The following is an 11,693-nucleotide window of genomic DNA, read 5'->3' on the forward strand; positions in this document are numbered from 1 at the left end:
TATATATATATAGCGTTAGCTCAAGAGCTAATTTACTAAACATCATGTTTGATTGTTTCAACCCATAAATTTTGCAGAAAATATACTAATTCAAAATATAACTTTATTGTCACACATTATAGCTTTTTTAGTCTTGACTCTTTGTGTTTTAGTCACAAGTGTAACCTATCATCATCATTATCATTATCATCCCCAGAATGCATTAGATTTGTAACAGAATGGCGATTTGCTTAAGAGAAATACAAAACAAATTTTTAATTAGATGTTTTCCCATGTCACAAATAACTTTTAGTAGAAAAGAGAAATACGAACATATTAAGGCCAACATGTAAAATCCCTTTAAGGCTGAAGACTCAGGGGTAATTTTGTCTCAAGAGCAGCAGGAGAAAAAAAATAAAATAATATTTTTCCCTTTCCAGAGTTGAGGTTGATTGTCCAACACTGTGTGAGGCTTATTGTCAATATACAGTCTGTACACAAGTGTGTTGGAACAAACAGTTTTCATGCAGGTGACTTGATTGGTGTGAAAAAAAAAAACCAATCAGGATGGCAAAGCCAAACACAAACTCTAAACTCTTGTGTAATTTTAGATTTATTGCTAAATAAAATGATAGAAGGGTTGGGGGAAAGTGCAATAACTATACATATGGAGTTTTCCCAGTTTGTGTTTGACTCAGTTCTCTCTCCCCCCGCCCCCACAAAATTAAAAAAAGAAATCAAAAACCAATCCAGAAATAGGAAACACAAACAAGCTACATTTACACCACCCTTATATTGTAATTAATAAATAAGAAAAAGTGAGTGAGGAAACACAAGGGTGAATAGATCAAAAATAAAAAAAAATAAAATTTGATGATGACAAAAGCACAATAACGTGAAAAATAAGCATATTTTTCGAACATGGTTGAGAGAGGGAACATGTTCTAGTAACAAGGTGTGGATCAGGTGTTTCGGTGCTCACAACAGTAACATGGCTCCTTTGTTGATATGGTAAAACATCAACAACATGCAAATCAAAAAACCATGGTGGTGAAAGTATTGGCATAATTTAGAGTGGAGTTTTTGCCATTTTTGCCTGGTTTTTCACTGGTTAGATGAAAAGACAATCAGTCACTTTATTCTGAAATGAATTACAATATCTAAAAATAAGCAAAACTAAATTACCACTTTCCTTTTTCCAGCATCAAAAACCAGGCAGAAATTTGGAGCAGTGCATGGAATAATAATAAAGAAAAGCTATCTAGGTGCTTTACCTCCTCTTCCAGGTGGTCCAGGGGGTCCTTGATTTCCTTTAGGGCCTTGCAAAGGCAGTCCTGGAGGTCCTGGAGGGCCAGTAGAACCTGGGGGGCCTTGGGTACCAGGCAGGCCGGGGTCTCCTTTGATACCAGGGAAACCTGGAGTGCCAGGTTGACCAGGAGGACCTATGTCTCCCTTAGCACCTTCACAGATAATACCAGAAAGAAATGTGATTGTAGACAATATTTACAACAGGTGTGTGGAGTAGACTTTGTGGTGACTTACCTGGTGGGCCTGGAAGCCCTGAGGGGCCTGGACCACCAAAACCAGGAATCCCTAAGGTGAAAAAAAACCCCACATCTGAGCCTAGTTGAACTTGTTAGAAGAGTATTTATTAAACACCCAGTTTAAATGACCTGGGCCTTACCTGGCTCTCCTTTGACTCCGGCCGGCCCTGGGATCCCATCTCGACCTGGTTGGCCTTTCTCTCCGATCAGTCCTGGTGGTCCTGGTCGACCAGACTCTCCTTGCCTACCTAGGGTTCCCGGGAGACCAGGGGCACCAGGCCCGCCATCGAAACCCTTAGGACCAGGGCCACCAGGGGGACCTAACAGGAGAGAAAAGACTAATGAGTCGCTTTTATGTTGATGCTAATACAATGGTACAATGGTACCATTGGTACAATGGTATTTTTTTGCATGACCGTATAATCATTCATTGTGTTTCTGTTACACTACATTATCTAAAATATTCTCCCTCAACAAGGTCATTTTCAGTCTCAACAGGTTTAATTCTAATTATACAAATTCTAAATAGCCAAAAAAACATGGCTTCAAACACATGAAATGCCTTTTGTAGTAAATGTCACCTTATTAACTTCCATATTCACCTTGAAATCCTGGGAGTCCGGGGTCACCTTTCTCACCAGGTATGCCAGGTAAACCAGGGAGACCAGGTTGTCCCGGGGTTCCTTTTAGTCCAGGACTTCCTGGGTATCCTGGCTGGCCTGGCTCACCCTACAAGAGACGTAAAGAGAACTAAAGTGTGAACAACATTGAAAACCTTCGAATAATAGTAAACAAAGAGGTGCAAAAGAGTTGAGTCTGTCACCTTCAGTCCTTGAATTCCAGGTGGTCCGACGCCAGCAGAACCTGGGTCCCCTTTGGGTCCCGGGCTGCCAGGAATTCCTGCCTGACCTTGCGGTCCTGGCCTACCTGGGGAACCGAATCCACCCTTCAGCCCTGGAGGTCCTGTAATATTACAGAAGGACATAAAACAGTCGTGAGTAGAGTCAAGATCTTTTATCATGACAGAATCAAATTGCAGCAATAAATGTAACTTTTCATGCAAATAAAAAAGTTAACTTTAGTAGTAACAGGAGCGCAAAGATGTAATAAGAATGCTCACCAACCTGGAATTCCCATTTCTCCCATGTTGCCTTTTGGTCCTGGAAGCCCAGAAGAACCTGGAACACCTGGAATTCCAGGCTCTCCTTTAGGACCTGCTCCCCCAAAAGATCATCAAGTTAGAGAACCATTTACACATTCACTGTAGCGAGGATGTTGAAACCCTTTACCTGGTGGTCCGGGAATTCCAGGGAGCCCATCTTCTCCTGCTACTCCAGGGTCACCAGGAAGACCAGAGATACCTTTTGGTCCCGACTGTCCTGGTAGACCTGCACACAGAGGGGTTCAGTGTGTACATGACTATACAGTAAGAACAAGCTGTTATTAAATTCAGTTTTTGATGCGACGTTTCGATGGTTTCAGTTGTACCTGGGAGTCCACGATCTCCTTTTTCTCCCTTTGCTGGCACAAAGATTCCCGGGGGTCCTAGAGGTCCAGTATCTCCCCTCTCGCCTTTAAGCCCACTAACGCCTGGTGCACCATCTCTACCTGGGAATCCTGGTTCGCCTGTGGAGCATCRACACGAGAATCTGGGAGATGCTTTTTTTTGTCTTTGTTGATAAAWATGGTGTCTGCTAACCCTGCTGGGAGCTTTCTGATGCTAGGTTTTGATTTTTAATCGACATCTATGCCAGCTGGTTAATAATAGATTTAGTTTTTAGGATACAATCCCACACAGCAGACAGGTGTGGGCCAGATGTGATGTCAAGCTGGCACTGCTGGCATAGTAAGTGGTTTGTCAATTGGACGTGGGCCAGGTCTGGCAATGATGGCACTGTTTTTAAGATGGCATGCCACAACTGGCCTGGTTATAGTTTGAGCCAAACAAATTTTGTTATGTTGTTATGACTTCTATGACCTTTCTTACAGCAAGAAGCTTCTTCTTGTTCATTGAATGGTAAATCATTCCATTTCTAATTTCATGCATTAAACGTACCTTTTGTCTAATACATTCTGACTGAAGAAATTTGTTTATATTGAAATATGGAGCATGTAGATACCTTTTAATCCTGCCAGGCCAGGTCCTCCTGGTGCGCCAGGTCCCCCAGGAGGTCCTGGAGGTCCCATAGGACCCATGTCTCCTTTCTGACCTACAGCAGCACATCATGCAGAGTTAAAGGTTTGTTTCAATATACAGTAAAGTAAATTACCATTGAATAAAATAAATCCATCTTTTTCTGAAGTGAAGCTGTGAAGGCAGCAGGTCCAGGATCTAAACAGAAAAGTACAACTCCAATGCTATTATTCCAATAAAACTCATTGTATCTATATTTAATAATGTCTTAAAGCTTTCTTTTGTTATTAGACACTTAATTATTTTATATCTTTCCCCATTCCAGCTGTCTAAGTTGTGTCTTTGGGCAAGATACTTCACCCCTAATGCCACTGATGTGTGTCCCATCAGTGAATGAATGTAATTGGCAATGATTAGCCTCCGTAGCTGATTTGTACATGTTAGATTGTAGAGACCTAATGGAGTGCAATGTGGAGGGGTAAATGAGGACACAGATTGTAGTATAAAGCACTTTGAGTATCATGGTTGGATAGAAAGGTGCTATATACTGTACGTACAGTTTATTTACCATTTTATGAATAATGAGCTGAAATTTCACGAAGTACCTCAGAGTAATTTTAATCTTTTCAGCAGGGTAATAATCAAAATTTGGGAATGCAAACCAATGATGGTTGGGGTTACAAGCCTCTGCTGCATCTATGTTATGGGTCAGAAGCTGAAAAGTTTGGGAACAACTGCTACAGTACATCATAGCCGTGATGATTTATGGCTACAGTTCTTTACCTAACGGTCCTGGTATTCCATCCCGCCCAGGTCCTCCAGGGGGTCCTGGAGGTCCTATTGATCCTGGGAGACCTGGGAAACCAGGACTTCCTCTGTCTCCTGGTAGACCTGGGATGTCTAGACCTGGGGGACCAGGATCTCCTTTTGGTCCATTTGCTCCCGGATAGCCTATAAAGACATTAAACATTTATTTCCCTAATATCAAAACACTTTTTGAATTTCCCTTTTTTTCTGATAAGACAGACTACTTTTTTCCACTGAATTTTAATTTTTGGTAGACTTTTCCTTTCAAGTGACCACTTACCTAATCCCTTTATAGCCAACTATTTATAACTCAAGTAAAATCCAGTTTGAGGWAAGTTTCAACTGTGAAGTCTTTCATTTTGTTAGCTACACAATGTCAAGTTAACCTAAGATATTTTATTGTGTGTGAATGAAAGGTGCAAACAGCAGAAAATCTATTTTTAAAAATAGTGTTGAAAAGGCCCATCATTCAAGTCATTGCCATCCTAGAAAACTGAATGAAAAGGAACTTCTGTTTAGTCAGCTTACTAGGGTTTACAAATACAGAACAGGTGTRAAATTCACTGCATTACTGATTAAATGCTTGCAAATTACAAGACAATCATGATTAAAATTTGCAGCACACAAAAAGTTAGGACAAATATATTATTAGCAACATGAATCATCTTATTCTAAAATGTCATGTAGCATCATTCATCATTTAGTTGCCATAAAATGGTTCCAGTATTGGGTTACAAAACCTTTCACGCCTTAAGGTTTGCCTTGATGCATTCTAGGATCTGACTGTTGGACACAACCTGCAAAGATCATTCTGGAACCTGTCGCAAACCTTCCTCAATTATGTTTACGTGAGTCAGAAAATGTGAAATGACTTTGAGAGGGTTTGGTGCCCCAAAACCAAACTGTGCCTTGTTGAAGACAAAAAAAAAAAAACGAATGAATATAAATTGTAATCAAATTGAGACAAAGTTCAGACCATTTGAGACTTAACTGAGGCAAGAAAGTTTGAGCACCAGTTCCTTGGATTGTTGAGCAACACAATTATCCAAATCAACAGAACCGACTGCCCTGCCTATCAAAATTGACCTCCTGTCATCGCAAGTTCTGTAACTTCTGGATGGGAAGCATAGATTTTAGCTCCAGGGTAAGTAGCTGCAATCTAGCATTAGCAATGTAACACTCTGCTTACACTCCCCCACCACTATTTATGGTCCGACAAGTGCTCTGGTCTTGGTAATCTAGGGCGAAAACTGATGTAAGTACGCAAAAGTGTCACAAGTAGCAAGGCAGTGTGATTTCAAGTAAAAACTTGCAAGTTTACATCAGGCCGAAAATTTTTTGTTTTGGCCTTTCTTAGAAACTCAGGTACGGCATTAACATTTTAAATGTTACCAAATCTATACAGAAAACTAGAAGCACTCGAAGAGCGCAAACCTCCGCCAAGGCAATAGGGTCAATTATGCTACAAGGTTTCCCTTGGAAAAGTCACATTTGCAGTGCTTTATAGTAAATATAGTAACATAATGTTGCATGTATTTAGACATAATAGTAAATGATGGAAATCAAACTTTCAATGTATTCAAAGCTATTTAGCTGAAAATATATGCAGACATACGCCACCGAAAACATTACCTCGCCCTTGGCGTAGGTAATAAAATTGAATCAATGTCACAACACAGATGTAAGCACCAATACTACAGTGTCACCTGCTGGACACATTGAAACTGAATTGGGACATGAAAAAAATAAATAATGGTTTTAAAATAAAAAAAAATTCCTGTATCCGCATCGTGATCCGGAACATCACCAAAAATTAATGGTGTGTTACTTGAGGGCAGTACACACATGTAGTAAAAATGTCATGACAATCTGTCCACAAGTTTTTGAGTAACGTTGTCCACAGACAGAACGACAGAATGACAGACGGACAGACATACGCAACCAAAAACATTACCTCATCCTTGGCGGAGGTAAAAAACCCTATTACAATTCATTGTGCCTTACCTGGTGGTCCTAATGGACCTGGAGGACCTGGGGGACCTGCAGGTCCCGGTAAACCAATACCGGGCAATCCAGGTGGCCCACGACCGCCAGGTATTCCAGGTGTACCGGGTTCACCTGGACAATAATAAATAACAATGAGGCTGTTAAATGAGTATTTTAAGAAGGTTTACATGTGTTTGTAAACCCCAAACTGTTGCAACAGACTTCAAAAATACACCACCATGTACTGCACCTTTTGACCCTGTAGGTCCGTCAAATCCAGGCCGACCTGGAGGACCAGGGTTTCCAGGGAAACCAGGGTCTCCTTTTGGTCCTGTGAAACCCTTAGGTCCAGGCTGTCCTGGTAAACCTGGAGGACCGGGAAGCCCAAACCCGGGTTCACCCTATAACACATACAAGATTGTTCATTTTAGCCCTTCAGGTACAAAAGAATTAGGTAAACAGTACATAATTTATCCACAACAAAAAAATTGCCATCTGCTTTGTAATCAACTTTCTGTTTCTGCTAGGTAAACTACACATGTTCACCTTGGGTCCAGGAAGGCCAGGCTGGCCAGGAAATCCATCTATTCCTGGCCTCCCTGGTTTTCCAGGAGCTCCTGGCTGACCAGCAATACCTGGGAATCCTGGAGAAGACATAACAAGGTAACGAGAATCCAAAAGAAAGAGACTAGGAGACAAAGATTCACAGAAGCAAGTGTGACGGCAAGAGGAGGATAGGTAACACATGTTACCTTTAGCCCCTGAAGGACCTGGGAGCCCAATTCCTGATAATCCAGGATCACCTTTTGGTCCTTGTAAACCTGTAAAACCAGGTTGACCAGGCAGACCTGGGGAACCTGATAGCAGAAGGTATGTTACTGTAGTTATCCATGGCAGAAAAACGTGCTTTATTCCACAAGTGAGATTGTGTACCTGGTGCACCTGGCAGTCCTGGCTCACCATCCTGCCCTTTGGGTCCTGGTAGACCTTTATCTGATATTGTAAGTCCTGGTTCGCCTTTAGGACCTACACAAGAAATGAAACATTAAATGTTTTCTTGATCTCACAAATACAGTCAAGTATGCATACTTGAAGCAATCCACATGCAGACCTTTTGATTGTCTTTTAGCTAACCTTAACACATTTTATTTTAAGCTGTTTGAAAAACAAACAAACAAACAAACAAACAAACAAACAAACAAACAAACATGGTATTAATGTTAAAAAAGGTAGACTGCTGCGTAAAGTCTTCAAGAACACCATAAACCTACTGAATGATGTTTGAAGTTGGTGTCTTTGTTGGGTATCCCGGTATGTGAAAACAACATTTCACACTCCCTGAACCAGTTTTAGATTAGATTAGAGATTAGAAAGACCTTTATTGCCATTGTACAGAGCACAATGAAATTACAGTTCAGAACACCCATGACAGAAAACAACAAACATGGGAAAACAGGTGCCCTGGGTCATGCAGCCACAGACCCCAGCACAGAGCAAGGATCATCTTCATGAAGACATCATGAGGAGGCACAACCCTTAACAGAAAAACTAAAAACCACACAAGGGAAGATGAGGGAAAAAAAAACATCATATTATGTCAACAATGTCACACGCTACGATGTTTATAAAAAACACCTCTGCATAGAGCACATTTATTAGCCAGAGGAGTAAGTGAGTTTAAGGGGGCGTGTATCTGAAGCCATGAGTGTTGAATGCACTTGTGTGAATATCTGCAGAATGAGCCAGAAGAATCCAGTCCCTAAAACCAGCACAGCCATAGTTCAGAATATAGATGGTAACTGTTCATTCTGTGCGGCCTTCAGCTTGCTCCAGGAACCAGATCACAGACGGGTGTGAGAGGGGGGGAGGTGTGAGGCAGAGCCTCAGTCGACGTAACCCAGCCAGGAAGAATTTAGTCCACAGCTCTTCAAGGCCATGTAGGAGAGCCAAATCTGTAATCAGTTGTTTTGGGAACAGAAAGAGTCAGGCAGACAATAACAATTTTCCATCTGCTTCAATGTCTGCTGGTACATCCCAAGGTGGTGAATCCAATCAGACAAATAGTGTGGACAATTCTGCCGAGCTGTGCTATCAGCTTCTCCAAGATCAATTCCATCTGGCCAGCAAAGTCCAGGGACCACAGCCGGTCCGCGACCATCAACAGAACCGCTTGCAGGCCGAGTCCAGCTCGCTCAAGGCCCAATGTCTGAGTGCTGATAGAATACGGCCATCCTTTCATATTTTTCAGTCAGCCAGGAAATGAAAAGCCACCTATGTTTTGTAGAACACCAGGAGACCACCAAGCCAATCTGTAGAATCCAGTGATCAGAATCCATATTTATATATGTATATATATATACACATATCCAGAACAGAGAAGAACAGAGGTCCCACTATTGATATGTCCTCCCATGGAAGAAAAAACTTTGTTCCAAAAAAGGTACCCTTTTATACAATCTGAACAAGATAAATCCTAAGTGATGTGATCTAATGAAAGTATTTAAGGAAGAAAAAAATCCAAGGTCCTTGTATTTTTGCTTACCAGGTAAACCTTGACCTCCAGGTCTCCCCGAGATGCCTTGAACTCCTTTATCTCCTGCTGGTCCTGGAAGTCCAAATCCAGGGGGACCTGGGGGACCTCTGTCTCCAGGAATGCCAGGCAAACCCGGCTCACCAGGAAGCCCTCGATCGCCTTTCAGCAATAAAGAGCCCTACAGGGATGCGAGTTATGAAAAAAACGTGAACGATTGGGTTGATACCAATTCCAGATGGGCAAATGCTTATTGCTCATAAAAGACACCAACAGGCACTCCCTTGGGACCAGGAGGTCCAGGTTGGCCATCACGTCCAGGTTGGCCATCCAGACCAGGCAGACCGGGTGATCCAGGAAAGCCAGTGTCACCCTTTGCACCTTTAAGACCAGGGACTGTAAGGGCATCCCCTGGGTCTCCCTTTTCTCCTGGGAGGCCTGGAGCACCGAGAGGACCAGGCCTACCCTACAAATGAAATTTAAAAAAAAGGTCAAACAAGCTTATTTGGTTTTCAACAAAATTTAACTTGTGATGAAAAATAACAAATAATGGCATAAGCTTTCAAATAAATGAGAAATATGTATTACAAATCCAACTGTTGTACTTTTGAACATAGAGGGTGTTTAAGCCAAACCATTCATCAGGTTAATCCATTGTTCTTAATGAGTTTTAATCTTTCTACTTTTTAGCTAGTGTAAAATATGATGATAATTCAGGTGGTATTTACTTCAAAAACTGTCAAGTCCCACTGCACAAATAATAATAATAAAAAAAACTAAGAACTACTCACAGGAGGCCCAACAAGACCAAGATTTCCAGGGAATCCTCTTTCTCCCTTGATACCTTGTGGGCCGGGTTGTCCTAAAGAAAAAGAGACAAACAGCAAAAATAACATATGATTATACTTTCTAGAAGTATGGTAGCTACACAGTTTTAATATCTGACTGAAGTTCTGACAAAAAAAACAGTGGAGCTGCCAGAATTTTTATTATTATTATTATTATTTGTTGGAGAAGGGGCACTGAAAAATCAGGGGCACTAAAACTAAAATAATTTCAAATTTGTTGTGTCGTTTTTTTGTTAACTTAAAACGGTAAAACTACTGTAATTGCCCAGAATGAATTACAGATGGGAATCACACACCCCTACTATCGTAATTGCTCACTGATTTAGAAAAAAGTAGCTAAGATGCTACAGCTAATTTCTAAAGCAACATTAAAGAGTGYTGTAGTGACAGTACCACAGGGTTTATTCCAAATTATGTTACTGTCATCTCAATATTCAACAATACCACACTTGCACATTTTGTAACATTGTGCAGCCATGTTCCCATTAAACTCAGCTAAAGTAAAAATTATTCATTCAAATTTTAGAGAAGCACTTTTGACTGATTGTAAATTGCCAGTCCCTCAATGATGTGGGTTTTCTGAACTGAAGCTACTATCACAGAACTATAAGAACTGTGGAGTGTGCAACACAAAGTGGCTTAAATGAGGAGCTCTACACATAAAATRTCTAAAGCAACTCTCGTCAGAAAAATGGGCAAGGTAAAAATTCAAATCATGTCRTGCCTGAAACTAATATATTTATGCACAGTTACATCTTTGGCTTCATAAGGCAAGCAAACTTGACCGATGTTTGCAGTAGTAGCAAAGTACAATGTTGGAAAAATTTAAGTGCTCATTTGAGGACATTGGGACTATACTTTTGTTTCTGATTGTACCATGCAGTTGGATAAACTTGGGAATATTTAGAAGAGTTCCCAAATTTAGGGGGTGCCGAACTGCAGAAGAAAAAAATAATTATTTGTAATCCCTGGTTGTAACTCTGCTCAGCGCCCCTTTCAATTAGCATTTTCTTAAAAAACTATAATGAAGTATTAAAGGAAAAATAAACTACTCTACCCAGGCTCGCTGCGAAGCAGGAGGAAAGGAGAGCAGAAAAAGTTCAAAACTTAATTCTACCGGCMGAACAGGTTGGAAGATGGCTAATGTTATTTATTGTTTTTTAAATCATCCTACAGGCTCTGAAATATTAGATAATTTTGAAAATGAGGTTTTGAAAAAAATCTATGAGATTGCCCTATACGTCATTATAACTGCAAAATGACGTAAAATCCTTATAACTTACGGACAATCCGTACAAATTGACATGTATGTTGTTATTGATTTGCTTTCTGGGAAAGCAAATAAATCTAAGTTTACCATAGTACCTTTCACTGTCAAACTTGTTTTTAGGGGTTTAAATTGGGGTGGGTGGGGCATAGTTCGGGGTGGAGGGGTGTGCTTCAACTTGCCTAGGGCACCAAAGTGGCTAGAGCCAGCACTGGAGACGATGTGCTCTGTGTGTTCTGACCCACAACATGCTGAGCAGGAGACGATGAAACAGGTATGGTTTCAGTTTATTTAGCTCAGCAATGGCGGCCTGTGAAGTCCAAAAAGGTGCATGTTTAATGCAGTTAGTTCAGTTCAAATCCGGTCTGTATTCACACCAGAAGCAAACTGAAGCGAACCACACCAGAGTTCGTTTGGAAGATAACCGAGGCCACCTCAAAAAGCGGGTCTCGGTCCGGTTGTTTGATCCGCACCAGAGTTCGCATGAGTGTATTCACACCTGCACAAAAAGTCCGACCAATGCTGGAAATGAACTCTGGTCCTTTTAAAACAGAGCAAATTGTCAGGTGTGAACACGACCTTAAATACACACATACAG

The 11,693-nt window shown here is 41.0% G+C and overlaps 1 protein-coding gene across 2 annotated transcripts in view; it reads right to left on the minus strand.

Moving 5' to 3' along the window:
- Positions 1-11,693, minus strand: part of col4a5 (collagen, type IV, alpha 5 (Alport syndrome)) — a 73,291-nt gene that overhangs the window by 13,287 nt on the left and 48,311 nt on the right. For both annotated transcript variants that reach the window (XM_014018268.1, XM_014018269.1), the window contains exons 22-39: positions 9,772-9,842; positions 9,255-9,446; positions 8,993-9,161; positions 7,384-7,476; positions 7,203-7,307; positions 6,997-7,094; positions 6,701-6,851; positions 6,469-6,582; positions 4,441-4,608; positions 3,644-3,733; positions 3,012-3,149; positions 2,813-2,911; positions 2,648-2,737; positions 2,347-2,486; positions 2,126-2,252; positions 1,664-1,843; positions 1,522-1,572; positions 1,254-1,439 (exon numbers count right to left, since the gene is read on the minus strand). In XM_014018268.1, coding sequence (XP_013873722.1) covers positions 1,254-1,439; positions 1,522-1,572; positions 1,664-1,843; positions 2,126-2,252; positions 2,347-2,486; positions 2,648-2,737; positions 2,813-2,911; positions 3,012-3,149; positions 3,644-3,733; positions 4,441-4,608; positions 6,469-6,582; positions 6,701-6,851; positions 6,997-7,094; positions 7,203-7,307; positions 7,384-7,476; positions 8,993-9,161; positions 9,255-9,446; positions 9,772-9,842 — 2,262 coding nt within the window. The remainder of the gene's footprint in view (positions 1-1,253; positions 1,440-1,521; positions 1,573-1,663; positions 1,844-2,125; positions 2,253-2,346; positions 2,487-2,647; positions 2,738-2,812; positions 2,912-3,011; positions 3,150-3,643; positions 3,734-4,440; positions 4,609-6,468; positions 6,583-6,700; positions 6,852-6,996; positions 7,095-7,202; positions 7,308-7,383; positions 7,477-8,992; positions 9,162-9,254; positions 9,447-9,771; positions 9,843-11,693) is intronic.

The sequence above is a fragment of the Austrofundulus limnaeus genome, unplaced genomic scaffold (genome assembly GCF_001266775.1).
Source record: "Austrofundulus limnaeus strain Quisiro unplaced genomic scaffold, Austrofundulus_limnaeus-1.0 Scaffold188, whole genome shotgun sequence".
In the NCBI taxonomy this organism is placed as follows: Eukaryota; Metazoa; Chordata; class Actinopteri; order Cyprinodontiformes; family Rivulidae; genus Austrofundulus; species Austrofundulus limnaeus.